Source organism: Anomalospiza imberbis, chromosome 12, assembly GCF_031753505.1.
Source record: "Anomalospiza imberbis isolate Cuckoo-Finch-1a 21T00152 chromosome 12, ASM3175350v1, whole genome shotgun sequence".
Classification (NCBI taxonomy): Eukaryota; Metazoa; Chordata; class Aves; order Passeriformes; family Viduidae; genus Anomalospiza; species Anomalospiza imberbis.
In genome coordinates this window covers 14,649,369-14,671,743 of record NC_089692.1, presented here as the reverse complement: position 1 = coordinate 14,671,743, position 22,375 = coordinate 14,649,369, and the positions used below count along the sequence as shown (strand labels likewise).

Genomic DNA, 22,375 nt, shown 5'->3' with positions numbered 1-22,375 from the left:
GAACTGAGAACCTTCCTTTGTTCCTTTGTCACTAAGTTTGTATTGGGCAGAACAATCTAAAGCGCAGCTCCTTCTCTATGAGAAGAAAGAAGCACAAAACATCTTCGGATGATCCCAGTGGAGGAAGGAGGAAGCCGAGACTGCTGGGTGAGAAGAAGACGAGACCGCAGAATAGCGCGGAGAGGTGAAAGGGGCCTCTCGTGGGCTGGCTGCAGCCTGAAGCAGGCAGAGCGGGACGGTGACCACCGGAGCGCCCGTCTGGGCGAAGCGGCTTCCAGCCGTGGAGCCTGGATTGCCCCGTGCCGTCCCCGCGTGTTCAATGCAGATGTTGTGCACTGGGGACCGGGGCCGGCCGGGGGCTCCGTGTCCCCCGTGTGCTGCGGCTGCCCGGGCAGTGCCGGCGGTGCCGAGGGAGCGGCGCCGGGCCCTCGGGGCCGGGCCCGCCCATCCCGGCGGAAGCGGCGGTTGCCGGGGAGCGGCGGGGCCGGGCCGGGCCCTCGGCTGCCGGCGGGCGGGCCCAGCCCAGCCCGGCCCGGCCGGGAGCGCTTCTCCGCGGCCTCCCTCGGTGAGTCCTCTCGGGGCAGCCGCACAGGCCCCGGCCCGGCCCGGCCCGCCCGCCGGGGCTCGGGAGCGGCGCAGGCCGGGGACGGCGGGGAGCCGGGCCGGGAAACGCCGGGCCCGGGGCAGGGGCAGCGCCCGGCTGAGGCTGCGGGCCCCCGGCACCCCGGGACCGCGCTGCTGGCAGCGCCTCCCGAGCCCCGGCGAAGGGAGCCAGGGGGTCCCCCGGTGGTGTCCGGTCCCCCAGCGGGGTCCGCTGTCGCTCCGCGCGGTGCCGGCTCTCTCTCAGCACGTGTCCCCGGGCAGGGCCGGTGCCGATCTCCCGTGCCAGCCCGGCCGAAGGAGCTGGGGGCTGCCACACAAGCTCCAGCCTCAGCACGGGGCTCGTCCTTACATCCGAGAGGAATCCCACGCGTTGAGGTGGGGCCTCCGCGTCCTCACCTGTCCTTGCCCTCCGGAGAGAGGCCTGGGCTGCAGCTCTGTAGTACCCACAGCAGCCTCTGGCCACCTTCAGTGCCGAGCACGGCCCTCGTTCAGCTCCTGCTCCGGCCACTGCAGGAAATGCGTCTGACTCCCAGGGCAGACTGTCCAAGCTGCCTTTATTCCTAAAGAGCTGTTGGTAGACACCAGCTCCCAGAAATGCAAATGCCAGTATCGCACCTGGCTGTACCTGTCTCTTTGTTTTCAGAGAGACAAAAGGAAAAATGGGTCTTTGAGACTGGCAGATGGGGAAGATCTGGTGAGACCTGGGGAAATCCGCGTGGAGAATAGTATTAAAAGGAGTTAATAATTAATAGTAGTTAGCAAGGAGAAGGCTTAGGCAGGGACAAGAACCACTGGTTAGGTTCACAGCACACTGACCTTTGGTCCCAAATCCCAGTTTTTTGAGAGGAATGATCACAGATCTATTGGTGCAGTTTTAGTGCAGTCCTCAGGCATGGAAGTTATCCTGATGTGACTTTCCATTTCAGCTAAAACTGTTGAGGAAGGAATGAAACATGTAAGACCAGCTGCACGGAGATTAGCCCTTTGATTTGCTGCAGATGACTTGCTCTGCTTATCACAGCTTATCACAACCGTGGGATGTTTTTTCCCATGCTTTTTGCAGAGATTGGCTCACGAAGGCAAGAAGCTGGGCTGGCATCAGCTCTGTGTGTGGTAGCAGCTTCCTGGCCAGGGACCCAGGCACAGTGGAAATGTCATCTGTGAAAAAGAGGGAATGCTTCAAAGTCAGATGCTGAGGCTCAAGGCTGTGAAATGCACCTGCTGGAGGCTTGTTTGTTCCCATGTTCTGCAGTTACCTTAACTGTGATGTCAAAAACAAGCCACTAAAGGAAGTTGTGGTTCTTACAGGCTCTGAAAGGGCTCAGTTTACCAGGGGGATAAGCAGCATTTTTACCACTTGTTCAAGCTGCAGCAAAGGGCACAGACTCAAGTTAATGGTTATTAAACTTGCAGACACTGAGAGAGAGAGAACTGGAACGTGCATTGCTTGGCTCCTAGGCCAACATAAAGCCATGGTTCTGGTGGAGGGAGCAGCACAGTGGGCTGAATGAGCAATGTTGAAGTTATTGGGTTACTCCAGCAACTTCTCTGTGCCTCCTGCAGCTGTGCAGGGTGCCTGGGAGCTGTGACTTATCCCTAAGGAGTCTGCAGCCTGGTGGGGGGCAGGAGCAGAGAGCAGTGGCACACATCCATCTGTTTGCTTGGACTTACTCAGCCTGCTTCTGCACAGTGTGCCTGAATCTCACAGCCTGTGAAAGCATAAATAGTGTGTGTCTGCTGGCAGCAGGTCAGGTTCTGCACTGTTGATGTTTAGGTTTCTGATGTGGTGGTAAAGCAGATGCTTTCCTGGGTGCAGGAAAGCCCCCAAGAGGGCTGACCCTGTTTCCTCATCCCTCTCCTCTGTTCATATGTGCTCCTGCTGTGTTTCCCTGGTGCTTGCTCCAGTGCTTCTCTGATCCCCTGTGGATGTCAAAGTCACGTTCCTTTTGGACAAAAGCTCACATGGGCAGAAAACAAACCCAGTGAAAGAAGTGACTTGTTTGATGCAGGGCCAGTGAGCGGAATTGGCTCAGCACAGAACTGTTGGTGCTGCAAATCTGTCCCAAGAAATGAAGCAGGTGGGAATGACAGCAGAGGTCATACAGTCCCTCTTGGCAGGAGTGAGCCATCTCTCACTGTGTCCCCCAAGTGGGCCCGTGGTCAGCAGGAGCAGAGCAGCAGCTGGAGAGGTCTGTGCCAGTGGCTGGGGCACTGCTGCTGGGGGCTTGTGTCCCTGTAGGTCCCTACACGGACAAGATGCTCCCTATTGTAACGAGGTTGTCTGATCTTGCAAGATCCCATGCCAGAGGTGATGTGACTTGCAAATTAGGGAGTGGGTGTCATTTGCAAATTCCCTGCAGCAGGGCAGGGTGCAGTTGGGATGTAAAGGTATAAAATGAGCCTTCATCCCCCGCCTCCCATCAGCTTGCCTTTCCTCCTTCAGTCCCCCGCAATAATTGTCTGCTCTGTTACAGGTCTTGATTTCAGCCTGTCATTTTGCGTGTAAATCACTGGGTTGGGACTCGAGTTCAGATCAAGATCAGATGTGCATTTCAAAGCCAGTAGCTGTTCTGGAGTGATCTCATGGTGAACGCTTTCTTTTTTTTTTTCTTTTTTTTTTCCCTCTAGAATAAGAGAGGCTCTTCTGGCTTAGTTGATCCATTATCGAGGAGATTAAATAATACTAAGCCAGCATCCTTTTATCTCAGGCTGAGAGTCTGTGCCTGCTTTTCAGAAATAGCTTTTCCAGAGCAGCTGGGTAGAGGCTGCACATGCATGCTGGTGTGCAGCAGTCAGCACTGCTTGCATTGCCTCTGCCGCTGTGTCCAGGAGATGAATAACAGCATTTTGCTAATGGGTCTCATGTCAACAGGGGTGATTTAGCAAGGAAGACTGCAGTGCATTAGTTGCTATGAGCCAGATTCACTCAGCCTTGCACTGATCGTTTATTGGTTTATAAATTAAACTGCAGATGCTGCGTCCCGTCAGTGCTGGCATGCTGAGGATCCTGAAAGGGATTCTTCCCGTCGAGTTGTCTCAGAAATGTTTAAATTACTGCCTCAGGAGTCAGGGAGTGCAGGTTGTAGCCCCAACTCTTACAGCAGTGACTCCAGCCAAGCTGCCCTGGCGCCTGTCAAAATTGTGGTGTGACTCTGCTGAGGCTCTTGTGGCATCTGCTGAGAACTCATCAGCAGCTGCTGCTGGGGCATTCTGCATGCTCATGTTCTGAGTGGGTTTGTTGTAGATATAAAAATGCTATCTAGGAGATCTTGGTGAACAGTGTAGGGAAACTGATGCTGGCTGCTCCTGTCCCTTCCTGGTGGAAGGGTCTGTGCTTCTGTCATGGAGAGAAGTAACAGGGAGTTGTGTGGGCCAGAGCATGGGCTTGTGGTTCTGTGCTGCTTTGAAAAGTACTTCAGAAATGAAAACATGTTCTTCTAAGCAAGTAACTCTGTTCTCCCCAAGACCTGAGAAACCATCTGGGCTCTTCCCCAGAAATCCAGTCTCTGCCCCGCATGGTCCTGGAGGGAGGTGTTTTGTCTTTTTGTGAAGTGTTTGTCCTTCTGAGGGTCAGCCCCAGCCTGCTCAGGGGTGGTGACAGCGCCGGTGTGTTCTCAGGGAGGATATGGCCATGTGGGGCAGGACCTTCAGCTTCCTCTGGACAAATTGTGTTTGAACCACAGGAACCATTTAGAGGGAACCCAGGGTACAGGATAATTCAAATCTCAGGCTAAAACCTGTCAGATGATGGCCAGCTGCCTCATGTTTCCCAGTCACTCCTTCTGTGTCTGCATTCAGTGTTTTCATATGGGAGAACAAAACCACGAAGGATTTTTTGTACCAAAGGTACCAATATTACAGCAACTGTGGATATTTTCAGCACTGGTTAGAACACTGACCCACAGCATGGACAGGGCTGCTGGACCCTTCACCTGCAGAGAGTCCAGTTTGGGGTGGTTTCTACCTGCAGGACATCTCTGGAGCTGGGGGTGAGGTGTCAAATGAAAATCAAAAATTCCACTATATATATATGTATATTAAATGTAGCTCTTCAGTGGCTCAGTGAGCCCTGTTCATTTCTGTTCTCAGTGGTGGTTGGTTTCTGTGGCAGAGGCAGAGCAACGTGTGGCAGGATGTGTGAAGGGCCATCCAGGATTTCTGGACCCATTCCTCCAGACCCAACACTCTTTCCAGAGTATTACCAACGCCCCGTCTCAGGTGAGTCCTTGATGCTTGGTACAGGTTTGGGGGTTTGTGCTTTGGGTGACACAGCTTGATGTCCTTATCCCTTGCTGTCCTCGACAGTCTCTGTTCCCACTGATGAAGGTGCTTCTGGTGGTGATCCTAAAGTAGTCTGTACAGCTGGTTGAAAGATGGGAAAGCATAAGGCAGAGGTGAAGAGGGGGTCATCATGTTGTTTGTGGGCTGTGGGTGCAGAAAACTGAGGTAAGATCATTTCCTGACAAGATTCTCCTTTTTCTTTCCCTGCAGCTCGAGGGAGGCTGGAAGGAAATGCTCAGAAGCTGTATTTAACCTCCCTGGACCCGGTTCCCAACCCCTACCCTGCTTTGGGCAGTGCCCGCCAGGCCCAGCCAGCCCCTCGCATTCGCCCCAGCGGAAAGGACTTCCTGGAGAGGGGGCAGAAAGGGACACTCAGCCTCTTACTGCAGCTCCAAGGGATCTCCCTTGACGAGGGAATGCCAGTTAAGAGTGAGTACAGCCAAGTCACTGCTGCCTTCAGCTGCCTTTGGGGCCAGGGATGAAGCATCAGCGATTTGGGGTGGATTCCCAGGATCTGCTGCCTGAGGAGAGCTTGAGCTTCACAGGGCTGGTCACCCCATCTGCAGCTTTTGGCCTGGCAGTGGAGTCACCTGTGCTGGAGCCAGTGATGTTTTGGTTTCAGTCTCAGGTTTAAAATGGGAAGAGGGACTTGAAAAAAGGTGCAAAAATATGGACTTCTTTATAGGCAAACTTCTATATGAATCAAACAAAACACTGATGTATTGAGGATGTTTAACGTGGTGAGTTCCTAGTTGGTGAAGCCAGGCAGGATTTGGGAAGGGTGCCTATGTATGTGGATGCGAGAACACCTTTGCAAAAGATGTTCCCTTCTGCAGGGCAGGGATGTCACCCAGAATACATTCAGAGGTCCAGGAAGGAGATAAGGTTGAGCCCTGTGTGTCATTTAAATTTATTTCATGTGCTGGCATTGCCCTGAGCTGGTGCCACTGTGGTAGATACCACAAATGCTGTGCCCAAACAGGGAGGGGAATGGATGAGCATCTGGCTATGTCAGCTGAGATATTCCCTGCCTTGGGAAGCCCAAGGAAGAATAGTTTTTGATTCAAAACCAAAATAAAACAGACCGCTAATCCATAATCTTGGTTGTGTCCACTTGAATGTGGAACAATGTCTGACCCTGAAACCAGGAACAGGGCAAGTTCAAGGCTCTGCAGACCTCTCTACTTCAGAAACACCATGTGAGCTGAACTGGGAATTGGCCTTGCTCTCGAGAGGATGCTGGCATGGCTTGTCCTTACTGGGACAAGAGGATAACGAAGGAGTCTGTGAACACCAGCAGTGTGCACTGACCTGTTCTGATGCTCATCTGGGCACAGTGGGATCCTCTGGCAGAAGAGTCAGTCTGGGAGTGGGTATCTAACAGGGACAGGATGCAGAGATGGTCTAGTCTGCAGGAGAGAGAACTTGCTGGTTCTCTTTGGCTGTTGAACCAGCTTTGGAAGGGATCTGTGGCTGCATCCTGTGGCAGTGTCTGGGAGGTGAAGGTGTGTCTCCCCTTGCTGAGCAGGGAAAGAGGCCAAGGACTACGAGAAGGAAAATGTGAGGCGGATAAAGGAGATTCAGAAGAAGTGCAAAGAGAAGGAGCGAGCCCAAGAGCACAGTCAGCCCAAGCCTGTGAAAGCTCTGTGGAAATCCCAGAAATATGAAAATGTGGAGTCAAAGGTGAAGGCCAAACTGCAGGTTGGTATCTGTGGAGGAGCTCTTGAACTCTCCAGGCTTGGGGTGTGGCTCAGCCATGATGGGATGATGGAGACAGGGAAGTCCTGGAGCCTGCAGGATCTGGGGGCATCTCAGTGCTGAAGCACACTGGGCAGATGTGGCAGTGGGGCTGTGAGTGAGAGCATGTGGTTTGGGTCCAGCAGGTGATTGCTGCCATAATCCCTGTCCTGCTTCCCCCTCGTAGCCATATTTCCTGCCAGGGGGTGCTCCCCTCTGGCTTTTCAGCTTCCCCATGTTTGGGGCAGCACTTCTCTGGGATTTGTGCCAAAAGGCTGTGGTGTTTTACCCCATGGATTGTGGTTCTCACAGGTAGATCTGCAGGCTGCAGTGAGCCTCAGTCCAACTATTCCCACCCTCTGGATACACAGTGGGTGGTGTGTTCCATGCTTTCTTCCCCAAGTGATTGTCCTGGTGAATAACCACTGCTCGGGGGGGCACACAGACATCTCCAGGCAGTCAGGGTTGAGGCCTCATAGATCAGCACAGCCTGTGAGGGTGCTGAGTTGGAGCCTTTAAGTTCCTCCTCATCTCTGCATTGCTTCCCTTTCATCTGTGGCCAGCTTTTGATGCTAAAATGACATGTATTGATAACAACTGTAAAAATTGGCAAGAAAGATGATTCCCAAGCCAGTGGTTCCAACTGCTGTGTCCCTTCTTCCTGGTGTGTCACCAACCTCTTTGGTATCTGTGACCCTTCCACACATGGGAGCAAACCCACGAGCACTTCAAGAACACAAGCCTACGCTCTTGTTTGACAAATCCTCTGGGTTAGAGGAAGATTGAGCTCATTTCTTCCTTTGTTTTAGGGAAAGGGGGTGGTCTCTGCGCAGGCAGGTTCTGCGTGGTGTGTTACTTGTGCTCTGTGTATTCCTCCAGAGAGGCCCTGGCACTGACTCATGATGCTTTAACTGTTGCTGTGGCTCTCCTGGAGCTGAGGTGTTCCCTGTGAAGGATCTCCATCTTCTGTGCTACTGCTGCTCAGAGTTTCAGTTGATTCTGCTCGATCTTGATGACTAATGCAGAGTTTTTTCTCTGTCATCTGTCTCTGAGGCTGTTAGCTGTAGCAGTTGTCTTGGAAAAGGTTCTGGCAGTCCCAGTGCTCCGTGGAGGGACATGGGGCAAGCTGTGCTCTGTGCTCCTGAGGTCACAGACTCAAACAACTTTGAGCTAACTGTGCTAGGTAAAGGCAATTCTCATTAACATACCAGGGAGATCCTGATCTCCTGTTGAAACAAGACTGATCATCTTTGGAGCATGAACAGTCTGGGCAGTGCTGAGGGCATCCTGCTCCTCACAACAAACCCACCCATGTGGCTGCCCAATCCCACCATCTGTCTGCAGCTCTGCCCAGCTGAATGGGCCAGGCAAGAAGAAATCTTCCTCAGGGAGCTGCAGTTCAGCTGAGACCTTGGGTGTTTGTAAAGATCTGGGAGTGGCTCTGTGCAGTTCCCATCACTCCCAAGGGCAGAGCAGTGCCCCAGCTGCATTTTTCATAAGATCACCCACTTGCCAGTGTCAACTTTCAGTTTTCAGGGTTTGTTTGCAACAAGACTGTCTGAGATAGTCCCAGACCACCCAATAGACATCAAGTACTGGGAGCCTGTGCCACAGCCTTTGAAGATGCCCTTCAGATGTAATTCCACCAGACTCCTTCGTTCTCTGCTCCTTTTTCTTTGTAGAGTGATATGACCACAGATTTGAGGTGCTGAGCAGAGCAGCACTCGAGAGCAGCACCTCAGCAGGCAGCCTCGTGCCTACCTGCTTGATCCAAATGTGTGGAGAGTTGGGAACCCCTGTTTCACAGCCATTCATTCAGTGGCCAGGCCTGGATCTGTTGCTGTTTGTTGGCCTTTGCTGGCTGACTACAGATTATCTTTCCCCAAGAACTTCTGCCAGGCCATGGGAAAGTGTGTGCTGTCGTGTGCCTGCTGGAAACCTGTGGCTGAGCTCGTGGTTGACCACCCAAACTTGGTTGAGAGGGTTTTTCTTTGCTCCAGCCTCCCTCCACTAGTGGATCGATCTTTTCTTGCCTTTCCCAGGAGACCTCCCCACCTCCCAATCCCGAGGCTGTGAACTTCCTGAGGGCATATTCCCGCTGTGGCTCTGGGATCAGGCCATGCAGACCACTGTCCCCAAGGCCTGTCAGAGTGAAAGCAGGAGCAGACCCAGAGGCACAGGGTGCTGAAACCAAGGTGAGTTATACACTAACTGCATCCATCCCAGGGATTTCTGGCATTGATCCATTGCTCCTGCTTTGAACTCTTCATGTCTTCTTCTAAAGTGTTGAGTCAGATGTGCTGCATGAGTAGGGAGATCTGTAAATACTGTTCCTGGCTGAAGGGAAGGAACAGGGTCTTGGTCACTGGGGTGGTGAGATGGATATTCAGGGACTGTAAATTCTAGCTTCATCCTCACTCACAGTTAAGGAGATCATGAAATTCCCTATGAAAATTCCACCTCCTCCTGCCAGCAATCTCAAATCTGCTCTTCCAAGGGCTTTGCAGGAGGTCTTGGGGTTTTGGAGGTTGTTCCCACTGTAATCAAAGGAACTGTGGCTTCTGGAGGTTAGATAAAATTTTGGGAAATGTCAAACCTGTTTTTTTTTCTCTCCTGGCTTTTAAGGCATGTGGTCACCTTGTGTACCTTAAAGAGGCCAAGATTAGGCTTGGCTTTTGGTGCCTGCCTCCCCAAACCATGGCCATAGCTCCTGCCTGTCTGTGGCTGCACACTGAGACAGGCTGTGCTGAGGGTGTGCCTGTCCTGCTGTCATACAATTCAGTATCTTGTGTGGTGCATTTTTGCTTTTTCCCTCGTGTGGACAGTGGCAGCTGGCTGTGTGCACGTGCCCAGCCTGCCCCTGATGCCTTGCTCTCTCTTTTTCCAGATGCAGTTGGAGGGCAGGAGCGTTGACTTCATCAGGCACAACGCCTGCACTGCCAAGCGGGCCCCGCTGCGCCGCTCCCAGTCCCTGCAGGCGCTGGCCGAGCTGCTGGAGCAGAAGCACCGGGAGCAGGAGGAATACAACGCCAAGCAAAAGGGCCACGTCCCCCAGTAGTATGTGTGCCCCTCTCTGCTCCACGAGACTCTAACAGCCTTGATGCACCCCTCAGCTTCTGCCTAGAGAGATGGGCTGGGCACAGAGGTGCTCTTGCAATGTGCAGCAGTGCCATGTTCTGTGACCTGGGGAGTAAATGCTGCTTTCTTGGCTTAACCAGCATCCCATGCCCATTGTGATAGGGCTCAGAGGGAGTTTTGTCTCCTCCTCCCTTACTTGCTGTTGTACAATGATGCTGATATGGGGAAGCTCTGTGTGCCTTGAGAAATGTGCTCCTGCCCCTTTGTAAGCTTTGTTCCATGTGATGTAGCTGTGGCTTGAAGAGGTCTGGTTTTGGAGAGGCAGAGAGCTCGTTCTGGCTCACCTCATCCTTCCTTGGGCCTGGGTTCTGAGGAACATCCAGCTAGTGCTGTGCATTTTGAGGTTCTGCATGGGAAACAGACCCTGTCCTAGGACTGACTGTGGTGCCAGTCCTTTGCCTGTGCTGTCTCCTGCCAGCAACCCTGGCCGTCAGCTGCTGTCTGACTTCGTTCTGCCATTGACCCACAGATGGTTTGGCGAGGACACGGTGAGCCAGAAGCGAGGAGCAGCAGCAGCCCTTGTCTCCAAGGAGCACGTGTTGGCCTGAGTGCATCTCTCCCAGCAGCCCTTTGTGGATGTGGAGCACGTTTGCTGGTCCTCATGTGATTTAAACACGGTGTATCCCCCACCATGAGAGTGTGTGCCAGCACGTGGCTCCCTGGGGTCCTCAGCCACTGACATGGAACCTGGCAGGCTTTGAAGGGCGCATTCCTGGCCTCTGCCTGTGCCAGATGTACTGACACCTGCTCTCCTTTGCCTCCAGCCTGCTGGAGAGGAAGGAGCTGTGGCGCAAGCAGACGGAGGAGCGGCTGCGAAACCTGCCAGACCCCGACACGCCGCCCGGGCACACCATGATGCCCGAGGGCCAGCGCCTGGAGACCCTCGACAACCTGAAGCAGAGTAAGAGGGAAAGAAACAGCGAATCCAGCTCAGAAAAACAAACAATCCTAGGCAGGATAAGGGAGAAGAGACACAGGGACATATTCCTGCCACTTGGAGAGTTGCCTGGATTAAGGCATATATAGGTAGGATGTGAGCTGTGTGCGTGGAAAGAGGAATCAATGTCCTGCAGGTTACAGGACTCGCTCTCTGGAGCACTTGTCCAGTGGACTCGATGTTAGGGTTGCTATTGCTCCTAAAATCTTAGAAAAACTTTGGCTGGAAGGGACCTTCAGAGGTCTCTAGTCCAATCCTTGGTTCTCAAAGCTGGAGCAGGTCCCTCAGGTCTTCATCCAGCTGAGCTTTAAATAAAAGGATTGCAGTCCTTGTTCCAGTGCTGCCATTGTGTTCATAGCACTAGAAAAAGGGTGGATTTCTTTGCTTTTCAACTTACACAACTTTTTTTTTTCCTGTTTTTACAGGCCAGGAACAACTGATAAAGGACCTGGTTCTGCTGCCAATGCGTGGAGACAGCCTCAAGATGCAGAAGAGGCGGGTAGAGCTCGAGAGGAAGCTCTCCCAGATAGACGAGGCAATCAAAATTTTCTCAAGGCCAAAAGTCTTCATCAAGTTGGACTCCTGAGCTGGTGGGGCCAGGTGTGCTGTGCTGCTCTGCCTGAACCTCCTCTGTTGCTGGGCAGGAATGGCCATCACTTTTTGGGAGGGAAGGAGAGGAAGCCAAGTTCCAGACCCTGGGCCCATGCAGGTGCCGATAACAGTGTCCAGTACACAGCTGGCATCTCTTGCTCAACTTTCAGTGCTGTCTTGTGCACAGAAAAGGGAGGGAGATGCCCTAATAAAGGCCCTGCTCAGTGGTCTGGGGAACAGTTGTCTCTGCTGCTTGACTTCTCACAGATCAGCTCTCTGCTCTGGATCTGTGGCATCACCTCTTACTTTCCCTTTTTTTCCTACTTCTAGAAACTGGTAGGAGGTCTCTTGTGCTGCTCCCTGTGCTATTCCTTGTTATTCTCCTTCTCCTGAGCTGGACCGTGGTCATGGCTCATCCTGAGCCCCTGAGAGCTCAGGGGACAGCTTGGGGACAAGAAAGGGGCTCAGAGCTTCAGTGTTTTCTGCCCAGGGAAGGGCTGAATTGTCAGGAGAGTCTGGTCGGATGTCTGGAGAAGGCTTTGTTGTCTGTGGGGCAGGAGATACACTAATAAATCATCATTTCCATCTTGCAGTGTGTGTGCAGCTCCCAATGGGCCCAGCAGGGCCTGAGGAATGGTGTGGGGCAGCAGAAACCATCAGCATTGGCCCAGTGCAGGCAGGGGATGAGCCATGGGTTTCACAGGGCTGGCTGCTGGCACATGGTGGTGGGACATGGACTGGAGAATGTGCAAATTCCTGCTGGATCTCCATCCACAGGCTGGCAGGACAGGGCTGGAAGGTGCCATCACATAGGTGAGCTCACTGCTGCCTTACCTTCAGATGCCATACAGGAACCTATGCAGACCTTTGCAGGGATCTTGCTGCAGGATGGCTGGAGGGCTCAGTGCATCTCCTGCTCAGCAGAGGCATGGTGCCACAGCTTGGAGCCATATCCAACTGAATTAGGAGAATCTCCAAGGAGGGGCTTGCCCCATCACCTTGCTGGGGCTCTGTCTCCACATGGTGCTGGCCTCAGGGGGAACACTTTTCCCCCTAAAATCCCATCAAGTTTTCCCTTCTTGCAGCTTGTGCTGTTGCTCCTTCTCCATTTGCTACAGAGGGTAGGGATACTGTGTGTGGATCTCCCAAGCAGATGGGGTTTTTTTTGCAGGGGTTGCTCCATCCTGGACAGGATTTTGTGGGGTGGGGATATTATGGAGTATTCTAGCCCTGCCTGTGCCATCTGGCACACTGCAGTGCCCTGGGATGTCAGGGCTGACATCGCTGCCAAGGGGTGGGGAATATTTTGGCCCTCGAGGGCTGGAGGAGGTGACATGCCAACTGGAAAATCACCCCATGTGCCCCTGGGGCCACCTCAGGGCAAACCCCACAGCCAGGCTGAGCCGGCTGGATGAGAGTGACTGGGGGCCATGGGCACAGCCCCTGGGCACCTCCCTGCCCAAAACAAGCCTGGACTAACCAGCCCTGCTGCCAGATCTGCTCTCCGGTCTGCCTGGGCCCTGGCTGTGTGCCATGAGTGTCCTCAGCCCTTGCTTCACTCCCAGCCTGCCCTGGCCTGAGGCTCTGAACAGAGTTGGTGCTGGCTTTTCAGACCCTGAGAGCTGCAGGTCTTCCTCCTTGCCAATCCCACCACAAGCCCTTGGCAGCAGTGAGTGCCACCGTCAGCTTGGCACTTTTGGGAGAGGGACTGAGGGTGCTGGGAGCCCCAGCAGAGCAGCAGGGGCAGGTGTGGACCCCCCCTGCCCTGAGCTTGGGGCTGAAGAAGGAGGATGGGGCTGCACTATCCCCAGCAGTGTTTGCAGGGCTGAGTGACAGCCAAGGTGCTGCTGCCAGACCAGGTGTCCCCTGCATTACTGAGGGCCCTGCAGCGGGCACAAGGTGGGAATGGGGGACCAAGCAAGGCTGACTGCATCAGGCCATCAGGCCAGGCGGCTGCCCAAAACAGCCTGGACATAGTCCTGGAACAGGCACAATGCATCTCAGTGGAGTCACCCAGCACAGCAGCAAAGTCACAAGGTGTGCTAAGGTCAAGGCCACAGCCCCCAGGCACTGCCTTCCGTGCACAGGGCTGGGGTACCCACCCGCTGTCCCCCTCCTCCCTGCAGTGACATGAACCAGGGACAAGCATGCTGCTTTCTAGAAAAAGTTTTACTGTCCATTGCAATATATTAATGATGCATATTTCAATAAAACAATTAAAAACCCCCGCTTGCTTGGAAGAGGAGGCAAGGATGCTCAGAGGGTCAGTGCCTGGCTTGAGTGGATCCCACAGTGGGGCTCCCGGGGTCAGAGGGGGTGGGAGAGGGCAGAGGGCAGCCCCTCTCCACCCCTGCCCGCTGGCCACATCATCACCCTGGTGTCCACATCCAGCCCAGATCAGCGGAAACCCGGCTGGCCACCGAGTGGCACAGGCCCCTGCAGCTATAGGGTGAGGAGGGTGCCATCCTCCCGTCCGCTGCCCCTGCCAGGGCTGCCGTCGTGGCTGCCGAGGGACTGCAGGGAGCCCCGCGAGCTGTGCGGGGACAGGCTCCGCTGCAGGGGTCCGTCCGCGGGGCCCCCGTTGGGGCAGCCCCCGGGGATGTAGTGGGACGCGCTGTCGCTCTCGATGACCAGGTCGCCCTCCTCGTCGCTCTCGGCCGTGCTGTAGTTGCTCAGGTACTGCGAGGCCGGGCTGGGGGTCTGCTGGCTGGGGGTGCTGTCCGTGGACATGCCGGAGCTGCCCGAGGCCTTGCTGCTGCGGATGACGTTGTTGCGCTGGTTGGCCGGCTTGACAGTGATGATGAGGTTGTGGCTGTTGGCCACCATCATGTCCGTCACTTGGTCCAGGGACTTGCCAGCCACATCGATGCCGTTCACCTCCAGGATCTCGTCGCTCACCGCCAGCAGCCCCGTGCTCTCAGCCAAGCCGCCCTTCACCAGGCGGGAGATGAAGATGCCGGGCACCTTCTCGACGCCCTGCGGGGCCACGCGCACGCTGACGCCGTCGCGGATGTAGAAGCCCAGCGGTTTGTCGGAGCCGTGCTTGTGGAGCCGCACGCGCCGGTGCGTCTCGGGCAGGATGTCCACGTCGATGATGGAGGAGATCTGGCGGAAGTCCTGGGGCATCCCGATGAGGAGGTGAGGCTTGGCTCGGTAGTGTGTTGGGCGCAGCAGCCCTTTCTTCTTCCGCTGCAAGGAGTTGGAGGCGAAGACACTGGCATCAGACTCTGCTGTAGGGAGCGAGGGAGGACACGGGTCAGGCACTGCAGCTGCCGGGGATGTGAGCGCATGCCCTTGGCCCCAGGTGCTGGGGCAGCAGTCAGCAGGAGGGCCCTGCTCACAGGTCTCACCGGCTTTTCCTCCCCAGATCATCAGCCTGGCTTTCCCTGCAGCCTGTCTCCGCTGGGGCCCATCTCCTGGGATTACCCAGTGTACACAGGCACACAGGCCAGGATTAGTGGGATCGAGGCAGTGATTCAGCCTTAATCACACTTTAAGCCAAACTCTGCAGTTTAACACTAGAGCTGCCAGCCCTGATGGCCTGGGAGCTGCAGCCATGCCCCAGTTTGGGTTTGGGGAGAGAGGACCCCCCCAGATAAGTGTGCTGTGGTGGCAACCAACTCCCTTAGGGTGAGTCCAACCCCAGGAGACAGCACCAGAGTCCTCTGCCCCACCAGAGCAGGGCTATCTCTGGCATGGGTTGGTGATAGCCACAACTATGTCCTGCAGGACTCTGGCATTCCCAAGGACAGAGACTCCCCACCTCCTGGAAATTCATCTCAGGGCTACAGCATCCTCAGGGCCCCTGAATATCCCAGACTGTGATTTGTGCCCATGTCTCTTATTGCACCATCAGGCACCTTCACACAGGGTTTGACTCCCTCCTTCTGGACCGAGGCCTGGGGCTGCTCTGTGGGGCCCAACTCCAACCCATCACTCTTGGCCTCATCCACCAGGTGCTGGGGAGTAGCCCCTGGTTCCTCTCTGGTTTCTCTTTCCATGGGGGAGCCCAGATCTGGATGTTCCATGGTCAGCACATTCCACACAGTGTCCCCCACCAGCATCTGGACCCTGCTCCAGCTGCAGGGCTGCTAGGGATGTCCCCAAGCCCAGGGGACATGGGATTTCTCCCTAGCCAAGCCAGCCTGCCAGGGCTCCTGGTTTATAAATATCTCCCTGCACACACAGCCTTGGCATATTTTTAGCTCAGGGAAGGGTGGCGGAGGCTTTCCCACAGTTATTTCAGCACACAGCTCCTCTCCAAGGCGCGCAGAGTAGCTGGGCCAGGCAGGTCCAGCACGCCAAGGATGAGCCCCGTGGTGGTCCTGGCGATGTCCCACACTTTCCCCTGCCCTTCCCATGAGCCTTGGCCCAGCCAAGGAGGGTCAGCGCCGTTGTCCCAGCCAGGCTGCCCTGCAGGGATGGCTTCACCCAACGGGGTGATGGCACAGAGGGGAGCCCAGCTGCAGCCTTTGCTTTTTGCCTCGCTGTGGCAGGACTGGCTGCTGTGGAGCCCACTGACAGGAGCACACCTGTGTGTGTGCACAGCTCCCTGCACCCGGTGGTGTGAGAGGCTCTGCAGCCACATTCCTCAGCGACCCAGACCGGTTCAACGACAACCCAGCCTCGGGATGACCTGGATCCATTTTAAATTAGCTGTGATTCACCCAGGACTTGCTCCTGGCCTCTCTGCTCACCTCCCTGTGGTGCTGCCAGCCCCATGGCCCCTCTCCTGCGGGCACAGTTGGGTGCTGGGGCTCCCTGGTGCTGCTTGCTCGCCTTCCTTATCATGCTGCCCATGGAGCCAGGCTCTGCCTGCTCCGTCTCCACACTGTGCTGTCCTGGCACAGTCAGATGTGGGCCTGCACAGGCTTTTCCAGCAGCCCACAGGGTGGCTCTTGGGAGCAGGAGTGATGGTCCTACTGCAGCCATGGCACACCCACCCCTGCACTGGCTCTCCATGTCACAGCCTGGGTCCAAGCATTGGGCCAGGAACAGGAGATAGTTTGGTGCTAGCAGCCACAGCCCCTGAGTGCACCACAAGCTCCAGCAGCCTGGATCACTGCTGCCAGCCCCCACACTATGTGGCCACAGGGGAAACACATGTCCAGAGCATCCCACACCACTCTGATGTAAAAGCCCAGGAAAATTGAGACAGCAGCCAGGGCTGGCCACCAGCATCACCTCTCGCCCAGAGACTTCATACTGCTAACATGAGCTGGAAACACAGACTCGCTTTGGATGCTGTGCTGACCCTCTGGCTCTGGGTCAGGCTCTGGCTCTGTGAACTGCTGACTGATGGTGCTATGGAAGAGAAAACCTCGGTGCTGCTAAACTGAGTGGAAGGGGATGGGCTTGCTTTCCCTGCAAACAGGAGGAATACTCGGAGTGTTTGTCACTTGGAGGTTTTCATCCTCACCAGGATGCTGCTATCAGGATGCTATCAGGTGTACCTGTGCAAGGAAGTGGTTCTCTGGGAATATGCCACTAAGGTAAGGGCAAGCCCCTGGTCTGCCAGGGAGGCACCAAGCCTCTTCCCAACACCAAAAAATCCAGCAGCACCTGGCACCCTGAGAGCTCTGCCAAAATTATGGCTGTTGCCTCCTCAGGGCAGGAAGCTGGATGGGGCTGCTGGCGCAGCGCTCACAGGAGAAAGACGGGTGTTATCTGGGAGCCCACGCAAGCTTGGCTGGAAAACACAACTTCAAAGGGGTGAATTGCAAGGATATGCCTTTGTTCGCCAGGTCGCATGGGGCTGGGCTGAGGCAGGTGCCCTCAGCTGCCAGGGAGAACCTGTGCGGTTGCCACAGCCCTGGCAGAGTTCTGGCAGCCTCCCAGTACCACCATCTCCACATCCATCCACCAAAGCAGTGACTGGAGGGTATGTGACCAGCCATGCCCCCACTGGCACAGTCCAAAGGTGGAACCAGCAGTACTGCAGGTTGTGGCTCATCTCTCTTGGCAGGAGGACACATCCAGTGCCCCGCTTACCCTTCTTCTGGATGATGACCCTGAGGAGGGGGTTGGCAGAGGACAGGGCTTTGTGGTAGTTGTCGTCATTGTTGATGGGCAGGAGGTCGCCGTGGATGTCTGTGTAGCCCAGGAGCACGTCCACCCGCGGGATCTGGTGCACTGTCTGCAGCAGCTGGTAGAAGTCCTGGAAGCTGCCAGCGCTGGAGCGCTTCATGGCAAAGCGGCGAAATTCAGCGTCGAACTGCAGAGGAGGACGAGGAAGAGGAGGAAGAGGGTGACTCTGGGCAGGGCTAGCCCCGGTCGGCAGGACTGATGCAGGCAGGGCACCACACAAAGCTGCCACAGGGCAGGCAGAGCCAGTCAGGAGAAGCCCGTCCCAAAAACAAAGTAAAAGGAGGAAAGCCGTTTTTCTGCCCAAACACTGAAGTGATGGGGAAGAAAGATGGCCCCGCGGCAGAGGAAGGACCTTCTGGCCGTACCACCAGCTGTGGCAGACTCCGTGCTTGCCGGGAGGCCCTTCCCTGCGACACGGGCGCTGCCGTAGCACCTGGTGAGCAACAGCGCTAATTAATGCCTCCTTCCGTCACGACGAACGGGAAGCCAATTAAGAACAGGCTGAGGAGCGCTGCGAGGATCGCGCTGCCCGCGGGGGTCACACCCCAGCTGTCGGGGCAGGCGGTGGCCACCACGTCCTGGGAAGGAGGACACTCTGCACCCTGCCGGGGGTCCCGAGCAGGCAGTGGCACAGCTGGGCGAGTGCACAGCTGGATAAGGGTGCAGAAAGGGAGCGCACGCATCTGGATGAGCACAGGGGTGGGTGGATGGGCACAGGTGGACATGGTGCATATCTTAGTGACCGCACACATCTGGGCAAGGGTGTGCCAGGTGAGCACATATCTGGATGAGCAGACACGTCTGCGGGAGACCACAACTGGGCGAGCGCACAGTCATGCAGGTGTGCACATCTGGATGCACGACAGAGGCTCGTCCCTTGCTGGGGGCGCACATCTGGGTGATGGCATAGCCGGGGATGAGCATGCCTTGGCGAGCACGCACATCTGGGTGAGTGTACATCTGGGTGAGGTGCGTCCCCGGGGTGACAGCACACCCCGCACACCCGCACCGGCGGGGCCACCCCGCACACCGGGGCCGCCGGAACGGCGCACCGGCGCCCTGCGCATCTGGCGAGCGCTCCGCGGCGGCGTTCCCACGGCCGCGCCGAGCGAGCCCGGGGCCCGGCAGAGCCCACGGTGGCGGGACGCCGCGGCCGCCGGGCCGGGCTGCGCTCGGGGAGGCTCCGGGCAGCGCCGCCGCAGCGCGGGGAGCCGAGAGCCCGCACGGCCTGGCTCCCGCGCCGCTCCCTGGTGCGCGGTGCCACCCCACGTGTGCTGCCCGACGCGGGGGCGACGTTCTCGGTCGTGACCCGGCGGAACCGGCACGGGCATCGGCATCGGCATCACCGGCCCCGTCCCTGGCGGGCGCTTACCTTGCTCTTGACCTCGATGACGGGCTCGGCGGAGCGCGCCGGCGTGCGGTGGTGCTTGGCCATGGTGCGGGCCGGGCCGGGCCGCGGGGCCGCGCCGCCACCGCCGCTCCCGCGGCCACGGGGGATTTTCACCGGCCATGACGTCACCGACGGGCAGGCCGGGCGCCGCCGCGCCATTGGCCCAGGCGGGGCGCGGGGCGTGGCCGGACGGCTGCTGACAACGTCGCCGTGGAAACGGGGGTGGGGACGGGAGGGCGGCAGGACCCCCGTCCTCATCCCCGTCCCCATCTCCGTCCCCAAGCCCGTCTCCATCCCAATCCCCTCCACGTCGGCCCCGTCCGCCCGAGCACGGCTCCGCTCCCCGCCGGGACGGCACCGGGCACCGCGCCGGTAACCTCGGGCATCCCATCGCTGTCCGGAACCTCATTAGCGACACATTAAACCCAAGAGCGGCCCCTCTCTGGGGACACCGAGCTCCGACACGCGGCCAGCATCCGCACGGAATCCCCGCGAGTGGCACCGGTGAAAGCCTCGGCCCTGCCCGGGAATATCCCAGCGTTTCCCTGTGCTGGGAGGGGGCTTCCCATGCCACCGGTTTGGTGGCCTTTGGCAGAGGCAACCCTGGTAGCAGGGGATGTTTTCCAGCTGTGCCCCTCATTCCTCACCTCCTGTTTCGTTCTGGCGTTTCTCCCTTGTCTGGCAGGGAAGCTTCATGCTGCCCCAGAGCAGTGTGGGCCAGGGAAGGTTCATTGTTTTGGGGATGATTTGCTTTACTGAGCAGTGGAACAGCTGAGCGAGTGGAGGGAAACCGAACAAGTTCACCAGGAGTGCGGCAAAGCCTCGCCGTGCCCGTCCCAGCACCAGGCTGCCAGAACGTGCAGCCAGAGCACATCTCGGTGCTGTCAGGCTGTGCCTGCAGGTGATGCCCGTGGGATGTGTCTCTGGCAGAACTGGCACTGCTTGGGCACAGAAACTCTCAGGGACAGCCAGAGAACCCCTTCCCTGAAGACCCTGCTGCAGTGCAACTCTGCCAGCGATGCCAGAGCACACTGTGAGCTCTCTGCTCCTTCCAGCACCAGGGTCACCAGCCCCAGCGCCTGAACAAAGCCAGACTCTTGCTCACGGACTCGGAGGAATTTTGGAGCCAAAGGGGCCATGACAGCAGCACCATGAAACAGTTTTTAAAGCCAAACACCCAACGAGCACAGTGCTTCTGGCAGAATAAACATATCGAACCAAGCCCAGAGAATCAGCTTGGCTTGTCTGGATTCTGCTGCCCTTTGATCCTTGCCTTATCCTGGCCCAGGGAGCAACTTTTAGTCAGGATAAAATTGCATCACACCGTGGCATCCCTACAGCACCAGGCCTGTGTCAGCTGCTCTGGGGCTCCTGGCAGGCTCGTCCCTTGTGTCACTGTGCCTGGGTGAGCAAAGGAGCATGCCAAGCTGCAAGACCGTGGGGCATCTCTTCATGGGCTGGCAAATTCTCCTCTGGCTGTTCCGGCTGTGCCAAGAGATTGCCATGCCATGAAAACCAGCCTGACCACAAACAGAGCTGTAAACTCATCAGCAACAGCCCGCTCAGCCCCCCCAGTTTTGTTTGGGTTTTTTTTAACAGAGTAATTGTGTTGAGTTCAGAGAGATAATCCTGATTTACACCGTGGTTAATATTTACGCAGGCGACAAAAGCAGCTTGCAGCCCTTCATCTCCAATTTTGGTAAATTGTAGTTAATTGTTGAGCAGGACAGTGGGGTGATGTGCTGGTCACACCTTCTGGTTTGTGCTGTGTCCCCTTATCTGCTGCAAACAGAGTGAGCTAAGCTAAGCAGACAGTATCAGGGCAAGTGCTTGTTCTGCCTCAGACCCAGGAGCTCTGAATCAGCCTCTGGAACTGGAGCATGTGCTACCCGCTGTCCAGATGTGTCCACTGACTCCAGATCCACCAGTTCTTGGCTGCTGTAGGTGAGAGCAGTGAGGGTCTGGCTCTCTGGGGGGTCCAGCACCCCCAGACATGGAGGGGGGCTGCTGAGGTTTAGCACTCAGGTGCCTCAGGAGGTTGTTCCTCCAGCTCCTGCTCCAAGCCAGGGCAGTGCTGGATTCAGGTAAGTTTGTCCAGTGAGCAGGCATTTTTCCCACAATGGCTCAGACAAGGAATGAGCAGAAAGCAGCTCAGTTGAGTTCTGCCCCTCTTGTCTGTGATGAAGGAGAAGCACAGGAGCCTGAGCTCGAGGCAGGATCAGCACTGTGGCTACAGCTGTGCAGCTGGTCCATGGGCGAGCAACAGCACAGGGAGTCCCAGAAAAAACACACAGAGCCCAAGATCCTGGTCACTCCAACACCTGCACAGCCTTACCCTGTCCCTGCCACCCATGGGAACTCGCTTGGTGCTCTGAACAAAGGCAAGCGAGCCGCAAAGTCACCTTGACTTTGGCAATGGCCCTGGACACTGTGTTTGTCTTTCCCCACTGTCAGCAGGAGCTGAGGGATGGGGATCACGATCTGTGCTGATGGAGCAAGAGCGGCAAATAGCTCTGGCAGTGTCTCCTTGGGTTGGTGGGACACAGAGCAGAAGTCCGGGAGGCAAAGCCCACATGGGCATTGATCCCTCCCAGGGCCAGCAAGGACAGAGCAGGCAGGAGTGCAGCCCCAGTGCTCGCTGTGGGATGTGGATGCGAGAGAGGAATGGGCTCCGATGGAATTCTCCACCCTCACAAGGACGTACCCTGGCAGCTGCGGAGGGTTCACCCGACCAGACCCAGGCTCAGCTCACTTCGCGATTTTGTTTTGTCGGTCCCTTGGGCTCGGCTCTGCCCCGGGCAGCCGCGGGGTGATGCATCCCCGATGTTGTAGATGTCGGCGAACCCAATGGGAAGAATGATGATGTCTGACTTATTTCAGAAGGCTGAATGATTTCTTTATTATAATTATGCTATGATACATTAATATACTATATAAAAGAGGATACTAAAAACTACATGCTACTCTCTCTAACTATCCTAACTCACTCACCACTCGTGACCCTGTTCTCCAGAGTCCAGACACAGGTGGATCTGACTGGCCATCAGGCCCAAACAATCCACTGTGATCCAACCAGGCATTCGCTCTAGGTAAACAATCTCCAAACACATTCCACAAGAGAAAAACAAGGAGCAGAAATAGAAATTGTTTTCTCTTTCACTTCTCTCTGTGCACCTTTATAAAAATCCTGAGAGAGAGAGAAATGTGCTTGCCACACCCCGAGGCAGAGCGGCTTTCCTAGTTGCAAAATCTAGACTTGGCTGCAGACTCATCCGTGCCTTTGGGCAACAGCTCTGGCTGCCAAGGAATACTGAGCAGCTCCTGAAACACGCAGAGTAAATACCTGGTGCCGAGAGATAAACCCGACGTCTCACGTTCCTACAGCCCTGTTTTGAAGGACGCGAAAACCCCCTCCTGGTGCACCAGGATCATTACCACGGGCTTTTTACGTGCTGGGTCGCATCTCACAGGAAGATGGGCAAGAGGAGGAGCACTCAGAAGCTGCTGGTCCACATTTTTATGGCTTTTTTTTTTTTTTCTTCTAAGTAAAAATGTCATGAATTATTAACTTTCCCCAGCATCTCTGCACGCTTCTTTTGGTTCCACCCAGA

At 56.2% G+C, this 22,375-nt stretch overlaps 2 protein-coding genes across 7 annotated transcripts; one reads left to right on the top strand and one right to left on the bottom strand.

Annotated features, from left to right (window-relative positions):
• The first annotated feature begins 427 nt into the window (after positions 1-427).
• ENKD1 (enkurin domain containing 1) lies at positions 428-11,879 on the top strand. Of its 6 annotated transcripts, XM_068203003.1 has the most exons (9): positions 428-565; positions 4,721-4,821; positions 5,095-5,313; positions 6,413-6,585; positions 8,664-8,816; positions 9,509-9,678; positions 10,524-10,660; positions 11,122-11,296; positions 11,618-11,879. In XM_068203003.1, the coding sequence occupies exons 2-8, from the start codon at positions 4,737-4,739 to the stop codon at positions 11,280-11,282; spliced, it is 1,098 nt and encodes a 365-aa protein (XP_068059104.1). In that variant the 5' UTR covers positions 428-565; positions 4,721-4,736; the 3' UTR covers positions 11,283-11,296; positions 11,618-11,879. The 6 variants fall into 6 exon arrangements, with proteins under 6 accessions (XP_068059104.1, XP_068059105.1, XP_068059103.1 ...); XM_068203004.1 differs by lacking the exon at positions 9,509-9,678; XM_068203002.1 differs by lacking the exon at positions 11,618-11,879 and having other exon boundaries at positions 11,122-11,520.
• Positions 11,369-18,970, bottom strand: PARD6A (par-6 family cell polarity regulator alpha). Its single transcript, XM_068202999.1, has 3 exons — positions 18,747-18,970; positions 17,279-17,501; positions 11,369-14,517 (listed from the first exon to the last, which is right to left on the bottom strand). Exons 1-3 carry the CDS (start codon positions 18,921-18,923, stop codon positions 13,730-13,732), a joined length of 1,188 nt encoding a protein of 395 aa, XP_068059100.1. The 5' UTR covers positions 18,924-18,970; the 3' UTR covers positions 11,369-13,729.
• Between the last annotated feature and the right edge of the window lie 3,405 nt (positions 18,971-22,375).

Coding starts and splice junctions, on each gene's coding strand:
- PARD6A (XM_068202999.1), bottom strand. CDS start 18,923: ATGGCGCGGCGGCGCCCGGCCTGCCCGTCGGTGACGTCATGGCCGGTG. Junction 17,502..18,746: donor TCATCGAGGTCAAGAGCAAG/GTAAGCGCCCGC, acceptor CCTCCTCTGCAG/TTCGACGCTGAATTTCGCCG. Junction 14,518..17,278: donor GGTCATCATCCAGAAGAAGG/GTAAGCGGGGCA, acceptor CGCTCCCTACAG/CAGAGTCTGATGCCAGTGTC.
- ENKD1 (XM_068203000.1), top strand. CDS start 4,737: ATGTGTGAAGGGCCATCCAGGATTTCTGGACCCATTCCTCCAGACCCA. Junction 4,822..5,094: donor TTACCAACGCCCCGTCTCAG/GTGAGTCCTTGA, acceptor CTTTCCCTGCAG/CTCGAGGGAGGCTGGAAGGA. Junction 5,314..6,412: donor CGAGGGAATGCCAGTTAAGA/GTGAGTACAGCC, acceptor CTTGCTGAGCAG/GGAAAGAGGCCAAGGACTAC.